Source organism: Sylvia atricapilla, chromosome 1 (assembly GCF_009819655.1).
Source record: "Sylvia atricapilla isolate bSylAtr1 chromosome 1, bSylAtr1.pri, whole genome shotgun sequence".
Classification (NCBI taxonomy): domain Eukaryota; kingdom Metazoa; phylum Chordata; class Aves; order Passeriformes; family Sylviidae; genus Sylvia; species Sylvia atricapilla.
The window spans coordinates 118174174-118201756 of NC_089140.1; the positions used below are offsets into that span (position 1 = coordinate 118174174).

The 27583-nt window shown below is 42.3% G+C and overlaps 1 protein-coding gene across 1 annotated transcript in view; it reads left to right on the forward strand.

The window, feature by feature from the left end:
• Window positions 1–329: 329 nt before the first annotated feature.
• Window positions 330–27583, forward strand: part of TRIM55 (tripartite motif containing 55) — a 35455-nt gene continuing 8201 nt past the window's right edge. The window contains exons 1-9 of the mRNA XM_066331966.1: window positions 330–641; window positions 1046–1218; window positions 8741–8906; window positions 10593–10688; window positions 14514–14747; window positions 15829–15851; window positions 15948–16072; window positions 16865–17088; window positions 18948–19235. Of these exons, the coding sequence (XP_066188063.1) occupies window positions 474–641; window positions 1046–1218; window positions 8741–8906; window positions 10593–10688; window positions 14514–14747; window positions 15829–15851; window positions 15948–16072; window positions 16865–17088; window positions 18948–19235 (1497 nt within the window). The 5' untranslated portion in view covers window positions 330–473. The remainder of the gene's footprint in view (window positions 642–1045; window positions 1219–8740; window positions 8907–10592; window positions 10689–14513; window positions 14748–15828; window positions 15852–15947; window positions 16073–16864; window positions 17089–18947; window positions 19236–27583) is intronic.

Sequence of the window (27583 nt, forward strand, 5' to 3'; positions counted from 1 at the left end):
TGTGGCCACGGCTGCTTGCCCACAACAGAAGGTCTATTAGGCTGCAGGATGTGGCTGCACAGGCTGGGGCAAGCCCTTCAGTCTCCACTGACCCGCAAAGATAAGGAAAGGGAGCGGATGGCCTTTGCTTCCCTATCACTCCCGCAGCTCCTCAAGGGGTGAAGGCTGCCATGTGTGAGTGAGGAGAGCCAGGGCCTCTCCAGCCTCCCCCCGTCCCCTGGCAGCTGTCACCTGTCCCAGCCTGTCCTGCTCTCACACGCATATATGGGCACGGCGGGACGGCAGCGCCTGACGCAGCGCTGCTAAAAACAGCCCCGGCTCTGCTCAGCCCCTCGTTCAAACAATGTCCTCCAGCCCCAGCAACAGAGAGCCTCTGATCGCAGCACAGCCTTGGACTTATTTCAAGGGAAATTAACCCCAACACCTCTCCACAAGGCCGTGGCCCTGAGTGTGTGCCCCAGGAAAAGCTAGGGATGAGCACCTCCCTGAGCTACAAGTCGTTCTCCAAAGAGCAGCAAACTATGGATAACCTGGAGAAGCAGCTGATCTGCCCCATCTGTTTGGAGATGTTCACCAAGCCAGTGGTCATCCTGCCCTGCCAGCACAACCTCTGTCGGAAGTGTGCCAGTGACATCTTCCAGGTAGGTTTCTTCTCACAGAGAGCTCTGCTTTCCAAGGACTGGCTGGAATGAATGGGAAAGAATATTTTTTACATGTTTTGGTAGATCAGTTTTAACCGTCGGTGAGACAGGGTGGGGGAGCAATTTAAGGCCAAAGTCAAAGTTGATGCATCCAGGGGCCAGGGCTGGGCTCACAGCAGGTGGAAGTGCCACCTGTTGGCTGTGGTGACATGGCCAAACGTGAGCTGAGGAGCTGGCCCCTCGCCCAGCAGTCACCAGGTGCTTTCCCAGGGGTGACATGTGGGAATTGCCCTCTCACTGGGGATAGTGACAAATGGTTTCCTACCATTTGGTGCTTTTGGAAGAGGCTTTCATGGTTTTTCATGGCCGTACCTCCCTCTCCTTGTGCTGCTTGGCAAGAACAGGCCTCCAACCCCTACCTGCCGACCAGGGGAGGAACCACTGTGGCGTCGGGAGGCCGCTTCCGCTGTCCCTCCTGCAGGCACGAGGTGGTCCTGGACCGACATGGAGTCTACGGGCTGCAGAGGAACCTGCTGGTGGAGAATATCATCGACATCTACAAGCAGGAGTCCACAAGGTAACAAGGAAGTGTGTGTCCTCCAGAGGACATGCATGAGGTTGATTTAGTCATTTTGTCTGTTGGAAAAGCAGAAAGGGATTGTGCTGCCATGCCTGACTGTCTGCTGCACCGTGAAGTCAGCTCTCACTGGGGACAGAGAACTGTATCCAAATAGATGCTGAGCTTCCCTGCTTCCACTTACAGCAGAGGATTGGGCCATATTTATTCACAGGAGCAACACTTACCTGTGCAAGCAAGGCCCTTGAGGTCAGCACAGCTACTCACATGATTAAGGGAAAAGTATCTTGGTTTACATAATTTATTGCAAAAACAGTTCAGACAATTCCTTTTTCTTTTTAACCTGCACGTTCTCATACTAAAAGAAGGGAAAGGATTTCAAATCTTATTAGAAAATCCTGAGGTGCAGACAGTGCAAACAAGAAGAAAACTGAATTTCACTCAGAAGGTACCCTGCATCATAATGCCAAATGAAAATTCTGTTAAAAATATCTCCATTCCTGTCAGTTTGGGATGTGAACCTAATCAAGTCTTATTTAGGAGTCCATAAAAGAAAAGGAAGAGTGATAAACAATACCTATCAGAGCTGTGTGTTTGTGCACAAGAATCAAGACCTCAGGGCAGAGGAATGGGTTAATTCTAAAAAGTAAGATTACTCTTGAATGGTAATTTCTTGCATTTGATGTGTAATGGATCCACAAAAAGAAAAATGTTTTCTCATCTTTAGTTCCTTGGGATAGAATGGATTCATGGTAGCACTGTAGAGAATTTAGTATGGGGAAAGGTAGAGGAGATAATCCTCTCCCTCTATTTTGCTGTTATGAGACCCCACCTGGAGTACTGCATCCAGCTCTGAAGTCCTTAGCACAAGAAAGACATGGACCTGCTGGACAGTCTAGAGGGGGGGCACAAAGATGCTCAGAGGGCTGGACCATCTCTCCTCTGAAAGAGTTGGAGTTGTTCAGCCTGGAGAAGAGAAGGCTCTGGGGAGACCTTAGAGCACCTTCCTAAAAGAGTTAGCTAAAGGAGTAGCTAAAGGAGGCCCACAGGACAGCTGGAGAAGGACTTTTGACAAGGGCATGAAGTGATAGGACAAGGCTTTAAACTGAAATACTGTGGGTTTAGATTAGATATAGAAAGAAATTCTTCACTGTGAGGGTGGTGAGGCACAGGTTGCCCAGAGAGGTTGTGGACGCTTCATCCCTGGCAATCTTCAAGGCCAGGACGGATAGGGCTTCACACAGCCTAGGCTAGAGAAAGGTGTCCCTGCCTGAGGTAGAGGTGTTGGAATTACATGATCTCTCAGCTCCTTTCCAACCCAAACCATTCTATTATTCTTTAATACCATGGTGAAGTTAACCTGGCCCCAGGCCACCAAGCAAGGAGCTCTCACCCAGGGAAGCTGGTTTTTTGTCAGCAGCATGGATCCTTGGCCTTGGTTCTATATGGCAAGGTGTTTTGTTCACCTGGATGGTGTAATCCTGGCTATGCTTCTGATCCCATTGCAACAAGGAGCTGGGTTTCCCAGGGACAGGGAGATGGCACCACTGGTGCAGGTGGGCACAACCAATAGAACCCAGTCCCTGGGATGGCTGAGGACACTTCCTCCAGCAGAGAACAGTCACCAGCAGAGAGAACACTTTGGAGCCTGACAGTGGCTTTGGCTATTCTCAGCTGTTTAAATCCCTCCGAGGGCTGTTGCAGCTGGGCATAAGTTGGAGATCCAAAGCCCTGGAGAGCACGAAGTTGGCTTAAAATTGTCCTTTCTACTGCCCTTTGCGCTCCATGCCAAGTAAAGGTCAGCTACCCCTGTGTGTGTCATTGATACTCAAATATTATTTTAGTCAGGAAAATCTCAGAGGAAATGAATCAACAAAGCTGTGATGGTGGACTTCGCTTTTGTGCAAATAAGTTGGACATTTGTGGCCTCATGTCGTCCTCAGGTTTGCTTTTTTTTTTGAGCTCGCAATTGTATTTAACTCAAAAAAAAAAAAAAAGGAAAAAAAAAAAACAAAAAAAAAGGCAAAAAAAAAAAAAAGCCGGTCCTCTTTCCTGTGTAGTTCATAGAGAATTGGAACAAAATACAGTTAAGTAGAAATGTAAGAATAGTTTTAGTAGATTTTTTTTTAATTCCACAGAAGTAAAAGACATGATGAATAAAATGGGAGAAGCGGGGAAAAAAAAAAAAAAAAAAAAAAAAAAAAAAAAGAAACATAGGTTTGCTTATATATTTGTCCAAAAGGTTTGTTCATTTAATCTGTTAAGGTGCTTATTTAACCTTCATATATGTCCTTAGAATGAAAGGTATTGTCAGGGTTAGATAGTAGCAGAAATGCATAGCAGCATTATCTGAACTATTTGGCCCTTTGTGGGCCTCAGCTGCTTATCTCCCTCTGCCTAACATTCCTTGGGCTCCCCTGAGAGTGTGAGCAGATCTTTCATGGCTTTTCCCCGTGCTGTCCCACTGAAAGCAAAAAGCCAAGGGAAATCAAGTCTTCCCCACTTCTTCCTTTTGTACCAGTCTCTTCCATCCTGACAGCTGAGGTCTGGTGGAGATACGTAGGAAGAAGGGTGAGATGTGATCTTTATCTCCTTGTTCTTCCCAAGATAACCCTCCAAATTGGCAGCATGTGTGATTTCCAGGAGCCTCTCTCTGTGGAGTTCTCCTGTGGGTATAATTCACTATAAATTCATATGCCAGAATGAGGCCAGCTCCCATCTGCATTTCACATGAACTTGGAATAAAGGGAGCAGGAGAGCAACCTTTGACTCCTGCTTCAGCAAAAATAGCTTATTTCAAAAGGTTTGTTGGGTTTTTGGTTGCTTGGGGTTTTTTGGGTTTGGGGTTTTTTTGTAATTGGATTTTCTATTTGAATTAAAGAATTGGGGATTTTTTAATAAAAACTGGGGCAGGAGCTGGACTGAGTTTGAGAGATTCCACCTGAGCCCTCATATGCAGCCCCTCCTATTACTAAGTATCACATCATATGGTCTTTTATCCCATTGCTCATCAAATTCCAGCTGATGGCAGCATAGCCTGTTGCCCAATTTAGAATGCGTTAGCAACACAAGGGAGGAATTCTTCAAGCAGGAGGCAGCCTGTAAAAAGCTTTAAAAGACAGCAAACGACTGAAAACAGGGGAAATTGAGTTGGCTAAAAATTAAACCAGTCTTTGAAAATCTGTAGGCCGCTGATCACCTAAACTATCTGAGGAACATCAAGATCCCTGCTGTCACCAGGAAAGGGTAGCAACAGGATGCTGTGACTTTTCGTGAAATCTGGCAGTTTCTAATGATCTCAGCTGGCTATTCCAGATGAAAAGGTGTTTTGGGCTTTGTTACCAGCTGAATCCTGATCAGGGAGGGTCAAGCACTCCTTCTGCCTTGCAGTCACCAGGGAGAGCCTGAGGAACAGGCTGTCCCTGCAGCCCTGAGCACGGATGGAGCAGAGTGTGCAGCAGGGACCAGGCTGTGCTGAGAGCATCCTACATGGGCTCTGTGATGGGCTGACATCCTGCAGGGCCCCACTGCCAGAAGTTTCTGTCCCTGACACCCCTGAGGTCTTAGCCCAAACTCCCAAGGCAGGACGTGTCTCTCTAGGACAGGCTGCAGGAGCATCCGGGGATCTCAGACAGGCTGGGCCAGGGAAATGTGGTCCCTGATCACAGGTCACCAAGGGAGGAGGAGCCCCACAAGCTGTGCAGTGAAAGAGGAGTGAGATCATCTGGATCTTCTCCAGCTCCCCAGGAGACAAAGCCCCAAGCTCACCTGCACTAACAGCTTTCTTGGCCTGGGCATTCATGATAGTAGTGTAACAGAGCTACAGGAATCCTTATGTCCACATGAACTTCTATAGCCTTCTCATTTTTCATTTCTACCCTGAGTATTGGTGGGCTTTTCATTGCTTTTGAGAGGGTCCATCATTGTGGCTGATTGTCAAGGACCACCTTCCTCCAAGGTCAGAAATGGTCTATCCCCACATACAGGAACTCAAGCAATGGTGACAAAATGCCGGTGTTGATTAAGAGGGAACACACGATAAAAATAAAACATTAAAACAAAAAGCAAAAATAAGATGGACAGTTTGATTCAGCAAGGTTTTGAGAAGACTCCCTACGGACATGCAGATGAAATTAGAAAAGCCAAAGTTCACCTGGAACTGATTATGATGAGGGACATAGAGGCTAATGAGAGTTTCTACAGCTGCATCAGCAGCAGAAGGAAGATTAGGGAAAGTGTGAGTTCACTACTAAACAGAGCAGGGCCTCATGCAACACAGGACGTAGAAAAGGCTGATGTACTCAATGCCACCTTAACCTCAGACTTTACTATTAAGCTGAATTTTATGGAATCGTAGTACATGAGACCAGTGGAAAAGTCTAGAGCAAGGAAGACTCACTTTTGGTGGAGGGGGATCAGGTTAGAGAATATAAAAAAAAACAACCCTGGACATCCTGATGGGAGGCATCTATAAGTGGTGACTTACATTATTGCAAGGTCACTCTCAATAATCTTTGGAAGGCTGTGGTAATTGGAACAGTTTCCTGTGGGCTGGACTGGAAGAAATTAGCTGTTCCTCCAATCTTCGAGGAATGCAAGGTGGAGAATCAAGGGAACTACAGGCTAGTCATGCACACTGGTCCCTAGAAAGTATTTCATGCAAACCCTCCTGGAAACCATTCCAAATATATAAATGACATGAAGGTGATTAGAAATAGTGAGCATGGATTTATGAAGAGGAAATCAGAATGACCAATCTGATAGCCTTTTATAGTGAGATGACTAACTCAGGGCATGAGAGGAGAGCAGTAGATGCTGTTTATCGAGGCTTTAGACACTGTCTCCTGTGACATTTTTATTGAAAAACTGTGGAAATAAGGCCTAGAGTGGGCAGTGGAAAGTGAAAGTGAACTGGACCAAAAACTACCAGACTCAAATGGTTGTGGTGAGAAGCACAAAGTCAAGTGGAGGCCAGTCATTAGCACTGTATGCCCAAGACTGAGACTGTGGCAAATGCAGTTTCATATCTTCACTAATGACCTGACTGTGCCTCATTGAGTCATGCAGATCCTCTCCATCCCCTGACCAGGTGCAGATACCAGGTGATGTGATGCCACAGGAAGGGCTACAGCTGTCTTAGGATCCTCAGTAAAAACACTATTAAAATTGGATTCAGGATTTCAGTAGAGACCTTTTTGGATTTGAAAAAAATCCTACAGAAAGCATGCTTTCTAACAGCATTTTTCCTAAGAGCTTACTATGTTCTTAATTAAAGTGTGCTTCTTTATGTGCCCAGCAACTTTGCACTGCCTCTCCAAATCACAGTCACAGAATGGTTGAGATTGGAAGGAACCTCTGGAGGTCACCTGGTCCAACCACCTGCTGCTCAAGCAGGACCACCTGGAGCCAGTTTCCCAGGACCATGTCCAGATGGCTAATGAGTATCTTCAAGGATGGAAACTCCACAACCATCCTGGGCAACCTGTGCCAGTGCTCAGTCACTCTCACAGTTAAAAAAGTATTTCCTGGTCTTCAGAGGGTACCTCCCATGTTTCAGTTTGTGCCCATTTCCTCTGGTCCTGGCATTGAAAAGTGCCTGACTCCATCCTCATTACACCCTCCATTCAGGTATTTAGATAACCAAAGGTATTGATATGATCAGGGTCATTGTTAAGATTCCCCTGACCCTTCTTTGATCCAGGCTGAAAGTTCCAGCTTCTCAGCCTTTCCTCACAGGAGGCCTGCTGTAGACCCTTAATCACCTTCAGGGCCCTTTTCTGGACTCCTTTCAGTATGTCAATGTCTTCATGTCCTGGGCAGTACAGAACAGGACCCAGTCAGTTCTTTAGTTGTGGTCCAAACAAAATTTCAGTGGGAAAGCCAAACACAGGCTTAGCATCTCAAAAAGAAGCATCCAAAAATGAGACCACAAAGTTATCAGGATGTTTCAGCAACCTGACATTTCTCTGGTCACCAGCACAGCTGTGGTGAATCTTTTCTGTTACTAAAGCCATGCAGCCACTTTCCTATCAGCTACTCTTGAATCTCCTATTTCAGAGGCAATCTCCATTTTAAACTTAGAGGTTGTGGTTTGGCCTTTGCTACCCCAACACAGATCTAGAGGATCCCATCTGAAGTCAGGGAGTGGTGTGCTAAAAATCTCTCCTTTTGCACTGCCTGGGGAGGAGACTGTAAATCTGTTTATTTCTAGTCTTCTGACACTGTCTTCAGGGCCCCACCAGTTCAGGGAGTTCTGCCAGGTTGCTTCCAGCTCTTCACGGCACCTTTGAAGGTTGGCTGCTTCTGGCTGAACTCGCTTGACACCGTCACCTTTTTGCTCTATGTAATGTGTCTTTCATGCAAGTGGTATTGGACACATTCCAGTGTCCAATAAAATTCTAGTCGTTTCTGGCTCGGATCTTGTAAATATTTGCAGGAAGAGCTGCTATCTCAGGCTTAATTAATCACTTTGAAATTCATTGTATTGCACTGGCGCTGGTGCACTATGACATGAATATATTAGGGGCTGTTTGCAGTAATCCACAAACAATGTAAAGCATTTTTTATAGAGGAGACACACCTCTTTTGACTAGCATTGAAACAGTGCTGGATTTGACAAAGTGCATTATTTTAACAAATGCTGGAAATCTGACCCAAATAACACAGGCTTTCTTCAGAAGTGTTTGTCTTGTTTTATTTTGGTATATCATGTTATATGGGAGATTACAGATTTTCCTTATGAACCCTTTAAATCCCAGGAGACTCTTGAATTTAAAAAAAAAAAAAAAACAACCAACCAAACAAAAAAAACCACCACCAAAACCCAACCCACCAACCAACCAAAAAACAACAAAAAAACCCACCACCATGAATGTGTGGAACATTTTGTTTTGTGCTGGCCAAAATTAGTGTGACACCTTGCTTTGGTTGGTGGCCTAATGTAAAGTCTGTAAGGACCCAGTGCTGTTTCATATTGACAGTCCTGACCAGGGCCTCACAAATTCATCAGGAGAGATTTAGAGTTATGGGCCTAAAGGTTCATCAGCATCTACAACTCTTGCTTAAAATTAGCCTCCATCATAACAGCTTTGCTGCATTGAGCCAAGCGCAGAGCAATTTGCATGATGAACCAGAAAGAAATTACATATGTTTCATATTTCAGACAGATGTTAGATAACATGCTAATTAAAATACATGAGTAGTCTGAGTCCAGGCTTAGTGAAGTTATTTAAATTTTTAAATATGAGCAAGTGTTCTGTCACACTCCCAGTCACATTCCTCACTGATATGGGAATCTCCATATGAAGTCATGTTGCTGTATTGTCACATCATATTGTGTCAGGACATTAAGCTGTACCATTGTCTCTTCAGTCATCCCATGTGGCATGTTTAAGTCTAAGCTGTGTATTCAGTCAACCTTGGGTGCTGCTGTTCAAATGTACCATATTTCATGCTAACACTCTGTTGTTATCAGAAACTTGTGAGCACCATCTTTGTTTTAAACAAATGTTTTCTTTTGCAGACCTGACAGGAAGTGTGACCAGCCAATGTGTGAAGAGCACGAAGATGAGAGAATTAATATTTATTGTTTGAACTGTGAAATGCCCACCTGCTCCCTGTGCAAAATCTTTGGTGCCCACAAAGACTGTCAGGTTGCTCCTCTCACAAATGTTTACCAGCAACAGAAGGTAAATATCTTTTTGTTTCCCAAAGTCCTTGAATAAACTGACAGGACCATTAACAGGAAAGTATTCCTATGAGCTTCCTGTGAGTTTCCAAAAGGCTCTGGGGTTGCCTTTGCCACTGTTGTGTGTGGCTGAAAGGCTCTTACAAATCTATAGGAACTGTTTAGAAACACAGGAAAGTAAAATTATGAGAGATCACACAGAAAGATATTAAAATTTGTCCCAATTTTTGGGACCTGAGGATCACTCCTTTGAGTTCCTAATCCCTTTTCTGCAACGCTTTTAGATCAGACAAACAAGTGTATTTCCAACACTAAGAACTGGAAAGAGAACAAACCATTTCAAATCAAATAGTTATCTATCAGACACTTTTATATTTAAGCATGCCATTTATAAGAAAAGTTAAGTGAAAAACCTCCTCCTGCAAGTGAATGAAGGAATATTCAATAGTTGGCAGCACAGGATGTACCTAACATCTTCTGCCCTTGCTGTCACCAGTAAAAGACTTGTTTATTTTTAATACAGTGTTAATTTAAAACCTGACTCACTGGGTTATCCTCCTGAGATAAACAGCTCATTTCTGGAGGGCCCCAGTGGGGCAAGTAATCAGACAGGCCAAGTTTGCAATCCCAGCCTCCAACTTTGTCACACAGATGCATGTGTGTGTGTAAACTACAAATGAGGAATTGCATTAGGAAAGGAGTTAAAAACATCCTTTTCAATCAAAAAAAGGTGGGAGAGGAAGGATAAGTTTCTTGGACTGGATCCATGCCCTTAGTCACTCCATTTTGCATGGAGATCTGCAAGCCATGTTTTACTTTCCAGAGTACCCATGGAATGGGGCTGTCATGGCCAGGATGAGAGGCATAACCTGGAGGCTGCAGGATGCATGCTTCCAAGGATCTTGTACAGAGCTGTGGAGGCCATGAACAGAGTTTTCTCTGTTACTACAGTGGTGTGCCAAGGGCGCCTTGCACATCTCAGCACTGTCCCCAAGTTTCCTAGAACTGGCTTCTTTGTCTCTCTCTTAGGGATACCTCACAATCATCTCCATCCCCACACAGGTTATTTTCTTCCTCCACTCGTTTCCCTCATGCCAGTGGCTCAGCCTCTACCTTCTTCTCTTCCTTTTCTCCTGTTCCCTCTCACCACAGCCCCAACCCCACTGCCTGCATGCCAGGGACTCTGTAACACCTTGGTCCCTCCAGGTCCATGGGCCACCCCTTCTCTATTCAAAGGCCAAGAGCTACAGTCCTCAGGGAAATACCACAGTGGTGTGGCTAGACCCAGACACTGCAAAAATAAATCCTCAAGAGTCTTTTCTCTCAACAAACCCAAAGGAAATATTTAGGGGTTGTTGAAACAGCACTTCAGACAAAAGCATCTAGAAGAACTTCTTAGAACAGAGTGCTTCCCTCTTTCCAAACCACAGTTTCTTCCCCATTAAAAATTCAAAAATGTCAATGTTTTCATAGTGTGTTGAGGGAGGAAACAAATGTCAAAATACAAGCAGGTATCTTGTGGGCACATAAAGCTCCAATTTTTCTCAGTTCTGGTGGAAAGACGAGGTAATATCCTGGGTAGGGCTTATTTGTCCCCTGGTCCCCACTGTTAGATGTGTGGCATCGAACCCTGAAGCGATGTGACAGCGCCTAACACCCTTCTGCTTGCTCTCTCCTTACTGCCTAGTCTGAGCTGAGTGATGGCATTGCAGTCCTGGTGGGGAGCAATGACAGAATGCAAGGGATTGTCACGCAGCTGGAGGAGACCTGCAAGACAGTCGAGGTAGGTACCCCCTCTTTAAATGCTGTTATTTCAGTGTGACGTTGCATCTTTTAAATTTCTGGTAATGACCATTACCTCACTTGACCCAAATGCATTCCCTCATTGTTTCACTAAACCATTCTTCGTGGCTTTGTACATTATCAAGATGTAGTGCCTCAACCAAAGGGACCATCCTGCTCAGCACCTCTGACATTTGCTATATGGTGTAGGATACAGGGTAAGGATAATCCATACCAGCAAGTCCTGCTCAATATTCTTAGTGGAATAGAATCTCACTGAAGTTAAAAGCAGATTTGCCAAAATGCCAGTAACTCCCAACTCATTTAACATCTAGGATCAGATTCTAGAGCTGTGAAAAACCAGTTAGTCTGAAGTCTGACAGGTCCAGGGAGCAGAGCCTTAGTCTCAGCCACAGGGTAGGTACAGCATGGTTCACAGGTATGTCAGTTCTTGTTCTGTATTTGGTTGCTTTGCCTTTTGCAAAGGTAGCAGTGTTTTATTGTGCTGTCCTTTAAGGAGTCTTGTTTTGTTGCTCATGGGACAGAAGAATTTGGGTTCTTACTGGACTTTCTGGTGAAGGCCTCACTCTGGAAGAGTTGGAATTAGTTTTGTGTTGTTCAATAACAGAAGTGACTTTCACCTCCTCTGAGAGCTTTACATCAGCAAAGCAGATAAAAACATCAACTTTGACCAATCTGAGCATCACAGAACAATAGGCTGAAGCGAGTTCATATGAATTGATTTTGTGATCAGAATTTGATGAAGCATCTAGTGAAGGAGTTGCGTCCCTCTCAGCCCAATTAGAATTACATTGACCCTTCACAGCTGGAGCAGAAAGGAAAAATGGTAGGGGAAAAAGAAGTTAATCCAAGATGTACAGATTCTAATTAGTACCAAAAAAACAATTGCACGATCCATGTACACAATTCCAAGCAACAAGGAACAGAAAATGTCTGAGTTTTTTTTCAAACAACGCGAAACCATTGGCCCAAGTAAAAGAGAGAGCACATTAACGGCAGTCAGAACTTTGTAGTTGGGAAGCCTTCACACTGCAAGGATGAAATTGGCTGCTATCAGGACTTTGCAGACAGAAACAAGCCTTTCAAGTAGGTTAACTGCAGAAATTTGAATTATACAAAAGAAAAAGCTTACACTCATTTAAGTTGAACTAGCTGAGCCAGAAACAAATCTTCAAACACCTAATCTGAAGTATGGAGAAAACACTGTGCTAAAAATACCTAAAAAAAATACAACAGTTTCTGAAACTACCTTCCTCAGAGTCATCCACTCAGTTTAAAATCTAACCTTTAAAGTCAAAGCCCAAAGAAAATGCAGCCATTTTACCTTCAGATGTTTTATCAGTTTTTTCACCTTTAAAGTCAAAGATTGCAGAATAGAGATCTCAGAGTTTACCCTGGCACTTCCATGTTACATTTCAAGCAAATCGCATTTCCTACTATGCAAGAGCTTTGTCTGAATTGACATCAGTTTGTCCTTGAAGATGAGAAACTACAGCTGGAACTCAGAAATGTTTATACAATCCAGGATTGTCTCTTCTTTCTGCTTAACACTTTGCAGAGAACAGTAAATACCTGCTTTAGCAGAAAATACATGATCATTTCACTTCTAGCTGGAATAAGTAACAGCCCACAGTTCTACATTTAGCCACTGCTCCTGTCCAACCTTAATAACCAGAAAACCAGAAAAATACCTGTACAGCTTTTAACTGATTGAAAAGTAGACCTAATTCACATATTATACTGAAAATTGAGGAAATAATGCAAAATGCTAAATACCAGAAAACTATAATCAATAATTAGGTTCTATTTAGCTCTGTAAATGAGCCTAACAACAAAGGAAAAATTACAGTGTTTTTACAAATGCTAAGACCATAGGCCAGTCAATACAGGTCCTTTGGAACAAGCAATGAGATTTATGCTTAGAAGCAAGGACTCCTTTCTTCTTGATGTAGCTGTGCTTTAAAAAACCAAAAAGGCTGAGAACTTTTTAGAATGCAAAGTCATGTATTTGTTAACCTTTTTCATTACGCAGAATCTGATTACAGTAATTCCATCAGGCAGAGACTTCATATGAGAACTTTTTATGCAGAAAGAGAATATTTCAGAAGTATTTCAACATTTGCAGTTAGAAACCTGTTTTGCACTCTCACTCTTGAGGTTCACAACTCTGTAATATCTGCTGGCAAGAAATATTATCTATTAGTTCTTAGGGAAAGATCCCTCAGGGCGTGCTGCTATCACTTGCTTGCTCTTCTTCCCCTAACACTCGTCCTTTGTGTCAGATGACAAAGATAGCACACAACTGTCCTTAAATTAAGGCTGTTTTACAAGTTATCTGAATGCAATTTCATAGGGAGAGAGCTAGGAGAGGAGTGGGAGAAGATTATTTGAGGTCTGAACACAGAAGGACACTCAGAAAACATGACTCACTTGGTTTGAAAACTTCCTTAACCCCACCCCTTAACTGAACTAATCAGAAATTCTTGGGAAGTGACAAGGACTCCCAGAAGGGCAGGACAAGCCTGCACCCCCTGCAAGGAGTGCCTGTTTAGCCTTGCCCTCCTCATTGAGAAGCAGAGGTGGATACTTGGGTCAGTGCATCAATCAAGATGTGCATTCAATCCCCTCTCTGCCCTCGTGTAGACAGTGATTTTTAGCCAAATGTAGATCTTTGAAAGGCTTTCTCCTTTGAATGATACAGACTGTCACCTATTCACTCATATGAACGAGCTCTGGCTGGAAGTCAAGAAAAAAGTGGGATTCTCTCTGGCTAAGTGCTGTGAATAATAAGTCTTATCACTACCAAAAGTTCTGTGGGACTGTTAATAATCCCATGCTGCCAGAATCTCAGCATTATGCCTCAAGGGACAAAGATGAAGAATTGATTCAGCCTCTGTTACTAGGAAAGAGATTTAAATAATCACCACCATCCACAACCAGGTCTAACCACAATAAGGTTATGCCCAGGGGCACACAGATGACTCAAGTACTTCTATTTGGTAGACCTCAGACATGATATATAATCTGTTCCCCATTTCCTCCCCATAAATCCTCCTTTACAAGTGCAGTTTGTTCTTTTTAGAGAGTGCTCTAAAAATGCAGCAGTCATCAAACCCATCCTCCTAACTCAGTGAAAAATGCTGTTGTCTGGTTGGAGGGACAATAGAAGTGTCTCAAGAAATGATGTGAAATCAGTGCCTGAACATACAGTTGGAATCTGATTCCTCCTTCTTGTCTTTGTGCCTCTGTCACACACCATTTTCTTTGCAGAACCTCTACCTCATTCAGTGCACAGTAAATGGAATATAATGGACACCTCTTGTCCAAATAGAGTCTAAGAGGGCATATGTGAAAATCATGCCCAGCCAGGATTGTTCCAGGTACTCTGGTGGAAAAAGAAAATTCTCCAGAGCTGTTTGAGATGTTGGCTCCTTTTAAAACCATTCTGTCCACGCAAATGGACCCAGCTGCTAATACGGTGGGAGCTTTTACTCTTTCTGCTGACTTTGATGTATCACTATAGAAACCATAAATACCTTTCTACTTTTTTTAGCCTACTCACAAGTTATACAATAACCTGTTTGGGGGCTTTCAGTGGCTTGAAACTCAGAGTTTGAGAAGAGTTTTTAAACTTTCATTCCAACAGCTTGGTCTTTGAAAATTATAAAAGTCTCTGGGGTCATTCAGAATCCTTTGCACTGTTCAGAAAGAGGAATTTCTTTGATAAAAATGCTTCCAAGTAACTGCAAAAATAGAAACCCTTTTAAGAACATAACATGTTTAACATAAACCAAATGATTCACAGGAGTGCTGCAAACGACAGAAAGAACAGTTGTGTGAAAAATTTGATTATCTCTATTCTGTACTGGAAGAAAGAAAAAATGAGATGACACAAATAATCACTAGAACCCAAGAGGAGAAACTGGAACACGTCCGCTCCCTGATGAAGAAGTATGCGGATCACTTGGAAGCTGTGTCAAAACTGGTTGAATCAGGAATCCAGTTCATGGAAGAACCAGAAATGGCCGTGTTTTTGCAGGTATAAAGTCTATAAGTAGAGATACAAAAAGAGTGATGGGTTTATTGATATAGTATTTAAACATTTCTCAATTGTAGGCCCATTCAGAGTTTGGCTATCTTCAAGTGAACATTCATACAAACTCATTTTTAAAACACCTGACAAATAAGCTCAGACAAATAACTACTCTTTTTGTGAAAAGTATCCAAATGAAGAACACAAACATTTGCGATTTGCACCAAAATATAGTATCCTGTATATGAATTTCTGATCCCCATAGAAGAAATAGGAATTTTAATCTTTTCCACCAGATCTTTATTTTCCCACCAATATCATGGTGGAACAATATGCTTATGTGTACACGAACTTCAGAGAATTATAGTTTTCACTTGTAAACTAGCAAAATTATTAACTTTTCAATGATTTATGAGTTACATAAAAGTTACATTTTTTACACCTTTACACCTTTTTTTTTTCTTCTGTTTTCTTACTATAAACTTAAGACAGATGAGGAGGGAATTAGCAGCCTGTCCAAGGAATTCATTAGGATTAGGATTTCTGTCTTACAAGTTTACAATTCCTCTATATTAGAGGCTGGAAGGGCATTTTCTACCAAACAAAACAAAACAAAACAAAAATAAAACAACCAACACTTATCTTCATCAAATAATGGCCTTTGAAGGGTACAATATTCTCCTGAGACAAAAATAATTTTGTCTCTCCAAAAGGATGCCCTCATGGATAGTCAAGGATGTAATTATTGTGACTAAAGAGGGTAACAGAACAAATGCTTTCCACAACAAACCCAACCAAAATAAAAGAAGATAAATATTTCCATTTGAGTTTTTTTTACCAACTGTGTGTATTTCCCATAATATTCACATTTTAATTAAAACAACTTTGAAGAACTAAAAAGTTTATTCAGCTGTATACTAATTACCATCCAAGTTCCATCTCATTCCTAGATGTCATGGCTGTCAGTTATGAAATCCTTATTAATGCTTTTAAAAGCTGCCAATGTAAGAATTATTTCTCAATGTATAAAATCTCTGAAAAAATGGAACAATTTGAGAAGTCAGTTATTTCTTTTTTGTTTTCACAGAATGCCAAAACATTGCTACAAAAGTAAGTATTTAAACTTGAGACTCTTGTTTTTTATAATCACTTAGAATTTATAAATTTGTCTTCAAATACAATGCCAATAACCAATCTCCATTTTAGAATTACTGAAGCTTCTAAAGGATTTCAGATGGAAAAAATAGAGGATGGGTATGAGAATATGAGCCAATTCACAGTGAACCTCAGTAGAGAAGAAAAAATCATACGAGAAATTGATTTTGACAGAGGTATGTAATTTATTTCACAAAAATTTCTTTCTTATATAGCAGCTCTATGTGATTCCCATGATGATACTGAATAGGAAACCTTGAATCAGATATTTCTCTCTAGGCCAAAATGTAACCAGAGCATTATGTATAAATTATAATCAAATCCAGATTTATTTCTCTGAAATGCTAGGATGGCCCTGCACATTTTTAGGATAACTAGTGTGATTATACTTAAGAAAATCCAGTGCTAGAGGCCTCCCCCTGGAAACAACCTGAGCCATGACTGCAGACCTCAGGGTATGTCAGATGGCACAAAAGCAATGGTTTGACCAAGGCATGTTGGTATCTCGTACCTCCAGTCATGCATTGCAAAGCCCTGACCTGGTAAAGAATTATGAGGACAGCTTCAATGGCATTAAAGCAAACATATATCTGGAATTGGAAGAAGGACTTTTTTCATGACAGATTGTGCCAGATTCCAGGTAACCTCTCCCCAAAATGTTCAGGGCTGTGTTGCACATCCCTCATGACGATTACTGCATTGCCAAGAATTTCTGTCCTCCTTCCCATGGAAAGGGCCAGCTTAAGATTTTAACCAGCATGTGTGTTCAGTGTCTTCCCTGCCCCAAAGCTCCTGCTGCAGCTCCATGGCAGTGCCCAGTCCAGGCTGGTGTGAGCAGGCTCCTCACCAACACCCTCTCTGCCAAGCAGGAGATTGTCAGTGACTTTGCTGTGCAATTGCAGATGGCTTTTAGACTGGAGCCATTTTCACATGGTGCTCAACCTGTCCTTTTACACGTGTCCTATCAGAGGAGGAGGGAGAAGAAGAAGAGGAGGAGACAGAGGATGGTGAAGGCTTGGGTGAAGTCCACACAGAGTCATCAGGCGAGGAGGAAGAGGAGGAAGAGGTGGAAGAGGAAGGGGCAGAGAGAGTACCACAGACACCCCAGCAGGACCCTGAAGCTCAGAGTGCAGGGGGAGAGCCCCCGGCTGAACCCACTCCAGCAGCAGTGCTGGCTGCCCCAGCTGGTCAGGTAAATGTCTCCACTGCCCCACTGCCCTGCCAGCTATGCTGAGTGCACCTGGCACAGCCAGAAAATGCTCCCATGTCCTCTGGGCAGCATGAGTCAGGAGCAGGGCTAAGGGAGTCGATGCGCTGGAGGGCAAAATTATTTATTGCCCTTGTATGCATATATGCAACTTTACTTTGACCTGTGCATGTATCACTTGATAAGCAAAAAATTAGCTTCTAGAAAAATTAAGGTATATATGGGATACATAAGTTATAAATAGTGAATATTGCTTGCTGTGATTTAACTCAGACTAACTGTTATAAAGGAGATGATTGTTAAAATATTTATACTAAGAGAATTTGGTGTTCCCTCTGGATTTAGGAAGCTTTCCACCACCAGTTTTTAGATTATACGTTTAATCTGTTTTCTGTGAAAGGCACTTGCTGCCTTCTGCTCTGATCATCCTTGAGGTATGTTTAGGTAGATGCAGGAATATCATACACCAAACAGGAGAGGAAACTGGGTAGATGCAGAAATATCATACACTAAACAGGAGAGGAAACTGCCTTTTACAACCTAACAGCAAACAGGTTCAGGGTGTGAATATTTTAGGCCAACACTTTTCTTAGGGAATATGATTAGAATGAGACCGTAATTGCTGCATATTCTAAAAGATGTACATTAAAAATATACTTCATGTGCTACTTTAGTTTGCCTTGCATACCATTAACTTAGCAAATTCTCCTCTTACACAATTTACTCAGTGAACTTGCTGAGGGGGGGTAAAGGCTGCTGTGAATATATTTGAGGAGGCCCATGTGAAAACAAGAAAGCACACAAAGGATCTTTGATTGTAGCAAGCTCCCCACATAAAACAAGTGAAAATAAACATTGTAAAGTAATTCTTTCTTTGCTCTAAAAACGTGTGTTTTCACCGGTCATGTGAAGATGCTCCTTAAATCAGGCTTTACTGATTTAATAAAATTTGAGGATTTGCACTGACTTAACTAAATTTGTGTTCCCTAACTGGTGCTGGGGTTTATGCAGACAAGAATTAGACATAAGCAATTCTGCCCACCAACATGAATTCTCTATTTTCTAAGGCTAAAGCGAGAAGGGTACAGCATGCTGCTCTAGAAATTGTAAAATACTGTTAGGAGATAGTCAGGCGTGGAGTCAGACATGGTATGAGGGTGTTGTGGTGTGGGGGATACCTGTATTTGAGTTTTTGCCTTCTGGTGTAAAAAGGCAAAGCAGAAATGCAGTGGTGATAGGAGACTGTGTGTACAGAAACCCAAAGAGCTTGATGCAGGTAGAGAGGTGTAATTCACCTGCCTGCTGCTCTTCCTGGCAGAGCAGCAGTGCTTGGCTTACAGCACTGATGGCAAGGCTCCTGGGCAAAAGCTTCTCTCCAGTGTTCCCTTTATTCTGACTGCTCATATCAACAGACTCATTGGCAAAAGTGTTACTCTTGACCTAAAACCCAACAAGCCATTTGAAGGTGCCTACCCATGTCATTCATGGCTGGTATGGGTTCATGAGGCTCTTATGCAGAATTTCTTAAGTTTTTTGAATTGAATTGAGGGTTCATCTGAATTAAGGAACACCTTGCTCACTCCATTCTCAGTTAGCACCCCCTTCCCAGCTAGTTCTACCCTCCTGTTCCATTTTTGGGTTCATTTATTTTCTTTCTCTTGTGTTATTCAATATAGCTGCTTTTGCTTCGCATTTTGACTGCAAGTTTTCCAGATCATATTAGTAGGACAAAGATATGCCTTGCAGTGATATCTAACAAACACAACATGCAGAACAATGTGACTACAGCAGGAAGGTAACGTGGTGCACTCTGCTTGTTCTTCTCTTTATCTGTCCTGATTAAGGATGTTGTTGTGGCACCAAGTGGTTCTCAACAGACTCCCGAGCCTGACACTCAAGTGCCGGCCCCAGCAGAAACCACCGACCCCTTGTTTTACCCTAGCTGGTATAAGTCCCAGTCACGGCAACCCAGCAGTCCAAGCTCAACCCCGGTGAGTGGGCTGGGGAAAGTAGGGACTCCTGTTTCTCTGGAAACAAGTGCAAAGAAGGCAGAAGGCCCGACAGCAGCAACAATCGAGGAGAGTGCACCAGGGAGTGGTAAGGAAAGTAATGCCACTGCAGCGATGTCCAAGGTCAGTGCTCCCGATGTCACCCCAGAGGGCTGTGACGTGCAGCGAGGCGGGAACAGCAGTTGTTAAGGAAAATGTTATTTCATTTTCCTCTGCATGCTAAAGAATAAGAACAATCGCAAAAAATATGAAACCAGCACAAATCGGCATTTCAGCAGATCCACTGGATTCATAGATGGTTTCACTATGTGACAGGCTCACTGTAGCTTCAAAGCAGCATGCTGGTGGTTGCTTGTGCTTACCTGCCAGTGCACCTTGCTTGTGCCAGCTGTTATCCAAGTCACTCACACACAGGAGCTATTGGAGAAGCCCGTGATGCCTCTGCACATCAGATATTTGCATGTGCTAGTGGCAGAGAAATCCTGTGCATGAGATTACTCTCATCACCTGCTGACAGTCTGTGTGTGTGCTGTCCTACCATGGCTGGCTGAGCATTGTGGCTTGGCTTCACCTTCTGCAGCTCTGTGGCTGCACCTGGAGTGCTTCCCCATGTGAACACGAAGTTGTGCAAACACCCAGAGCCTTCTTGTGTGTTTGATTGCCTCTCAGTACGGAGTGTCATTTCCTGGGTCCAGATCTGTAGCAGAGGGTTTGCTCCAAGGATTCTTGAGACTTGATTAAAACAGAGCATGAAGATAGTATGTTTCAGTTCAGTGTTAGACATTCAGCAGCATGATGGGATAGCAGCATGATGTGTTGAGTACAGGAGAATGTTTTCCTTAAAATGACTATATTAGAGTTGGTATAAAGTGAATCTGAATAATCCTCCTCACATGTATATGAACTCCACATGGGCCAAAGATACAAGGAACAGAGTTGAGGGAGCTGTGCAAGGATTTGCACACTGCACTAGGTCCTGCTCCAGTTGCTGGTTGTCCAGCCTCTGAGCAGCATTCTGTAAATCAAACCATCATAATTTACAGGTTCTAGCTGCATGTTTTAACAGAGCAATTACCTGTATGTGTGCAATGAGAGGAGATTATGTGTGTGTGGGTGGGTGAGAGAGAAAGCAAAAGTGAGTGCTAAGTATTTAATGCTGTTTCTTTTAAGTCTGGAGATGACTATATAGAATACATAAGCAAGTATATAGTCAACAGTTACAGACTGTATGACAAGAGATAAACAATCATGTGCCAGGCAAAAAGTTAGGAGAAGAAGTTCACAGAAATATGAAAAAAGGGGGGCTTATATTCTGCTGGAATCAGTGACAATTGAACTTGGTGGCTGACTTCGCCGACTTTCTTAACAAAAGCAACATTTGACCACTAAATTTCAGTGGCTATTTTTCTAGTCAGGGTTTGATTTGAGAATATTCGAGTGGAATCAAAAACAAAAGTACCTTAAAATTATCAAATCTACTATGACATTGTCTCCTTAAGTATATTTGAATTAGGCTGGCAAAAAGTAAATTCACAGTGAAATTTATTGATGCTGTTTCTTCCTATCAGTTACACTGATGACCAGGCAACTTAACCTCACCATAGGTAGGTGAATTCTGTACTAGGTTAATAATTTCCTGGGGGCTTGCCTAAGTGTGGTCCATGTCCCTCAGCCCCAACAACAAGAAAAGAAACAAAACTTTTGTTTTATGTGTGCAGCTGCCTGAAAAACAATGGCAGCCTGGTAGCCAGCTTTCCTCATTGAGTACCAGGAGCAAAAACAGGCACATAGGAAAGGTGTCAGTTCCTGTTGGCATGTGAGTTTGGGGATGCTGCATCTTGATATTTTCCCAGATGACAGGTGACACTGGCATTTTGGAAGAAGGAGGACAATGTTGAGAAGAGTAGCTGATGGTTCTGGTGATGTGGGAGAAAGGACCAGGGGAAACAGCTGAGGATGGGATTGCCAATGGGCTGGAGACAGAGCAAGAGATAGGAAAGCACAAGAAGCAGAAAAGTGCAGAAGAATAGAAAAAGCAGAGTGAGGGTGATGCCATGGGATGATGCTGTGGTCAGATTTAAAGATCTGAGCTGAGACATGTCTATGTCCCAATGGAAATGACTGCTGTTGCGGGGCAGTGATCATTTTCAAGTATGTGAACTTCAACTTTGTCTTTTTCCTGCATGTGGTTTTACACAACCCACTCTGAAATGCTATATTGCCTTATTTTTTTTTTTAAACCCCAGCTGATGTTCTTCACACCACTGTATTTACTCCCTTCCTCTAATTAAAGTGTATCATGGAAAAGTGCTGTGGAAACAGTGCTTTTTTACAGAACATGGTGATAATGACTAGTTCATGTGATGACAACACTGGTGAAGCACTCTTCTTATTTTCTCACAGGAGTTAGCATTCTGCATAACACTTTTGGCATTTCTTATCATACTACATCGTCTTTGGAATCTGATTCAATACATGATTTGTACTTTCCTGGGTAGGAAATATTTCATTTTACCATTAACTAACAGTTTAAGTAGTGTATCTGGCGATGTTCCTACATAGATTTAAAGGATTTTTTTCCCTTTCTTCCCATCCAAAAGCATCATGCTAGTTTACAATACGAGTTGCTTAAATCATTTCTTCCTCCTCACAAATGGCACCCTTCAGCTTACTCCTGCATGGTTAAGCATTGCATCTCCCTAGTTCAAAATTAAAAGAGACATTTGCTCTTGCAGATGTATGGGCTTGTATTTCAGTTGCTGTTCAGATGACCAGCAGAATGGAGAATCTGTTGGTTGACAGATGTGAAGAACACCGAGCTTGTTCATTCCAAAATATATGGGAGGAAGAGTGGGAGACTAATGATTGCCATCAGAGGGGTTAAGGTCAGGAAAGCAAATCCCCTGAATAATCTTGCTGCCAGCATTACCATGGCAAGCAAATCATCTGTGCTCCCTCGGGTGGATGGCTCGAGCCCCACTCTCCAGAGGTCCCCATGGAAATAGTGGAAAGGGTCCACACACAGCCCAGCTCACCCCACATTCCCTTCAGGCCCACGTCAGCTGTACAAAGCTATCTCTCCCACATTCCCAGTCAGCATGGAGTACCAATTATGGCCCTGAAATGCAGCATTTGCAAGAATCCCACCCAATTTAGACAAAGGCTTTTTCTCCTTAAGTCACATTAAGAGCTGAAATATCCACAAGATCAAGGACTAAGAACATCACTACCAAGTGAAGTTGTCCCAAGTACAAACTCTGCAATCTAAACCTTAACTATTCCATAACATCTCTTCTGGAGTAACCCCTTTTTTGGTAAACAATATCCATTATTTAGTTCTTCCAGCTCCAGATTCATGCCCCTCTTAGGTAAGACATACCTGTGTGTTCAATTTTTGGTGTTACAGGACTGATCCACAGAGAATTCTGTATTATGACTGGAATATTTAATGTTATTTACTGAAAACAAAAAACCTCTGACTCAAAACAACCTTTGGTTTCTTGCTCAAATGACAGACAAATCCAGTGTTGATCTATTCTTCAACACAAAGATGATTGGTTTTCCCTGCTCACTTTCTGCACTGTTTTCTCAGAACTGTACGTGATACGGAGCATCTATGAAAAATGACAAATTATTATTCAGCTTTTATGTGCAGAACTTCCAGCACTATGACTGAAGAATATCTCTCCATTAGATAATAAAAAGGGAGAGGGAAGAAGTTACCATCTTTAGTCTCATTATCAACTTTAGTCTCATAAATTAACCAAAAAGATTCACTGTCTGGTAGTAATTTGAATTTGAAGAGCATTGGACAATGCAAATCTCAATTAAGTTCACAGATCATAGTTTAATCTTCATTTACTTGTGTTTGTTTTTTAAATTTTTTGTATTATTACTAAAGGACATAGAGGTTGTTTTTACTCCTGGGAAATCAGGCAGGTGAAGTGTACTATGCTTTCTTTTCCCCCTCTTTCTTTTTTTAATTCGGAAGACCTTTTGAAATTAAAAGCAGACAAATGCAGAAAGCTCTTGTTTCTACCATTTGAGACCTCTTTTTGTGTGGTCTCCAGTGACATCGTTATTATTTATTTAATAATGAAGTAGAAAACAGGTGAAGGCAAAAGACATTTTGGTCTCAGATTCTATTTGCATAAAAATGGTTTTATTCTCCATGCATAGTGGAGTGGCTGGTTAGACAGTTTATGTGTCTTCATCTTTCATATGAAAGATCAGGTCACTGCCCTTGTTCCTTTGTGTAATAAGCCCCTGAAAGCCAAATAACAAAATTACTTTGAATAACTGTATAATTATTTATAATAATAATATCAATCTGCATGACTGTCATCATAAGAGGAGTATAGAATTTATTTTCAGGCTCTTTTAAAAGAATGCACCAATAGGGTTTTCATTGTTTTTCAGCAGCAAATAGAGCAGTTCCCCTATTAATTCCCAACATTTACTTTATTTAAGGGTTGTTTCACTCTGAGAAATTTTCTTGATGCATCTATAAATTTCCTCCAGAATGTGGGAGAATGTAGCAGCGGGGATAAGGCAGCAGGGGTTGCAGCCCACAGGTGTACAGATTGCTTGGTGTAAGAAAGGCCAGAAGAAGATTATTCAGCGTGAACAAAATAGATAACTCTGCATCAGACAGCTTCATCCTTCTTCAGGGAGTGCCTAAGTCAGCAGTGTGGTCACCACGGGCTGCTTCTGCCTCTGACGGAGAATGAGAGGCATGTCCAGTAAGAGAGAGTTCAGCAGCAGCTGCTGCCTCTCACTTGGCTCCTCTTCCACCTGCCTGCTGTGCAGGAGGTGACATTGCTCCCAACCCAGCTGCCCCTGTTCGCTGTCTAAAGCTGGGGGAACTGAGCCTCTGGAGATGACAACCAGCAGCAAATTATTACAACATGGGGAGCAGGAATAGCATCAATGAACTGCCTTGCCACCATGGGGACGGATGTATTAGTGGCAGGTGACACAGACATAAGCAAGGAGCACTTTCCAGTGCATGGGTGAAACAGATCTCGGAGTCCCACAACTTTCCCCAATCGTATTTTGTCAGCATCATCTCTCATGCAGTGAAACCATATAAATTTGTGAGCGTTCATGAAAGTCTTGGTTTGTCTGTGTCTGTGGTTACCCACTTTATTTCACCTAAGATGAAGTACTGGACCCTGCATTCTGTTGCTCAAATGCTCCATAAGAAAAGTGTCTGTCTGTGGGTCCAAAGAACTGCAGCACATACATTTAATCTGAAAAGAAATGCAAGTTAATCATCCACAAACAGTAGCCCTGATCTAATTTTCTTTTGCAGCCAGCAAGTACAATGCTTTAATTCCATGAGGATATAAAATATAATCAGGACTGAACTGTTTGGGAGGAGAAATACTAATGGAATGGCCTATGCTAATCTTGTTTCATTAGTTTTAAAATTTTCTATTACTTGCTTGCAACCTTATGCCATCTGCCAGGATTACCATAAGGACAGTCCTCTCTGTATTCATGTACTGTAGTTCTCTTTGCCCTGCTGTTGAGTATTTCAATTTCAGCTGGTGATCCTTCAATTTTTCTCTGCAAGACAGCTTTAAATCACATCAGAGAGGTCAGTATTTAGCCAAGTTTTAGCTGATTGGTTGTCATGTCAATATGCAGACAACATGGACAAAATAAGATCATTGAAAACCAAAATAAGGCCAAGAGATTACGCTGTGCTCTTCGCTCACACACCTTCACTTTTCCATCAGGGTATAAAAGGCATGGTCCCACATTTTAGCACAGTGCTAAATGTTTGGCACTGGAATGTTTGCACCTACTTTAAGCCAGTGTTCAAAGAGAGATTTCTTGCTCAGGAGAAGTCAGCTTTGCAAAGCTGGATCTTGCAGGAGTGGTGCTAAGAAAGGGTCTCCATTCTCTCTTGCCCACCCAACACAGCCTTCCCACAGTTTCCCCCAGCCCAGAACAAGACGTTTGTTAGCATCAGCTGCACGTTAGCATCATGGCCCAGGTAGCTCTCTTCCAGGACACCAGCTGCTGCTCCAAAGGCTCTCTGCTCCCTGCAACAGGGGTGTTTAGTGCTAATGAAAGATCCGGTAATGCAGACAGCAAAAATCAACTTGATATTTGCAACCTAGATCTTGGTATACCTGTATTTTACCTTTCCTTAGGTAGAAAATTGATGGGTTTACTCCTATACCATTAAAAATCTGCAAGGTCTGACTGAATGAAAAAGAGTCATCTGTTCTCCATGAAGCTGAGCTTTCTGTAGGAGAGCCTTTAATCAGCTGGTACAGAAGCTCAAATCAAACTCTGTTTCAATCTTCTTCCTAAGCATCTCTTAAAATTCACACGGGAAGGTGCAGGGGGAGGGAGGAGGGAAAGCATTCAGCCTATACCTGAACTACAGGACAAACACTAGGTGCAAGAAACTCAGCAGTCAAGAAATTCTACCTTTGCTGCTCTGTAGTTTGACTCAGAGAGTTGGGACTCAGTGATAGCAGCTATGTCTGTGGCCACTCTGGCTGATGTTCAGTTGGTGGCAAAATTTGTCTGTAAATTTCCATTTTGTATCTCGACTTTGTGCTTCAGGTGAATTTTTTTCCCCCCTCAGTTTGGCAATACATAGAGAGGAAATCAAGAAAGTCTTGATTCCTCTTTTGTTCCTTTGTTCCTCTTTTAACACCTCCCTCTCCCTTAATTTTGAGAATTATCTGGGTGATTCAGAGGCAGCAGTGATGAGTCGTGAGGGCAATGCATTAAGACCAGATTTCAGACAACAGTTTCTCATAATTAGTATGAGCAGCAAATACTTCACCTGAAGTTTTCTCTCAAGTAGTCTGCTCTGCTGTTTGTCTGGTGAGTCATAGATACCATCTGATTTATGGATATTTCATTTTTTTCAATCTGCTACTAGTAAAAGGATCTCCACAATGACAATTTGGACAAAATTATTTTTCCTGTTGAAATTAATACAAAGCCAGGCTCACGTAGACATTGTCTTTCAGTGACCAGCTCATTTAAATACTGGATTCTACCTCCATTCAGCCTCCTCCTCCAAGCATCACTCATTCTGCTCATTGTTAAGGAGTCTGGAAAAGAAAATAAAATGTAAACAAAAAATGTTTCTTAATCACGGCTGAACTGTTGCTGGTTTACATCACATTACAGTAGATGTATGTCACAGCAGCACAAACCATCTGCTTGTGGAATATTTGGTTAGTTATCTTACTGCCTTGAGACAGCCCAGGCTTTCAGTGCAGCCATTCACTCACCTCTGGAAAGCAGCACTGGTAGTCCTGTAAACCATCAGAGATGGATCAATATTTAAATGCCCTTAAGTCAGCCTATGTGATTGAAAATCCCACTGGTGGTAATCAGTCAACTGGGCCTAAGCCCCAATGTTTGGATAGGGAATCATTCCACTTGCAGGGTTTCCAAGCTTGTGAGCAGGCAAGGGGCTGGACTGCAGCACCCCTGCAGTGCCCACCTACCATGCACTCAAAATAAAGACCAGGGGGGCTGCATTTGCAGCCAAAATTGAATGGAAAATAGGGAGGCAGATATATCAAACAGTGATGATTCAGTCTCGTGTCTCTTTTCAGTTGATATATCTCTTTTCAGGTGATATATATTCCTGGCATCTTTGCAATGATCTTCAGGTCATTAAGTAAGAGACCAGTGACTAATTAAAAACCCTGTTATCCCTGGCTGCCAGCCAAGAGGTGCTGCAATGTTCAAACCATGCTACAGATGTCAAACACAGACCTCATGCCTTTGACTGAGCAGAGAATGAGGCTCTCACAGTCCTGGAGGATAAGTGATCTGAATTTCTCATTGCTCTTTTCAATTTAGAGAGCACCCTATAAAATCTGCCTGGGTCTATCTCAGCCACTGAAGGTGGTGATCAAAATACAGATCAGTCACTCAGAACACTCCTGGCTCAGCACTTCTGTACACAGAAGTGTTTTTTGTTCATTATGAAACACTTGCTGTATGACTTATTCTGTTACAAAATGCCTAACTGAGAAAATTTAGCTGTCATTTCTCATGTTAGTGGTAATGAGCCTCTTCAACATCTGGCAAAAGATTTGTTTTTAAAATACATTTTATATTTATGCACAATTTATATATTTATAAATGTATTATGCACAATTGAAAAATTAAATTTTATAAAAGAAATAATTTTTTAAAAAAATATTGAGCTGGTGGCTGCCCAGATGCAGGTCAGTTCCAGGCTTGCCTCTGGTGAAGTGACTGTGATCTGTACTCTATACCCTGTCAATACCTGGTCAGTAACTGTGACTGAATCCAAAGCTCTAATAGCAGAATTTATCACAGCTTCTTTGGATTTCACCTGAGAACAGTGTGAGATGGACAGAATGAAGCTTGATTTAATATCTTGCTCATCACTTGGCTGAGTGCTGTGCAAGCAGCCCAGCATTGCTAACGGGCAAGCAGAGATTACAGTGTGAGAT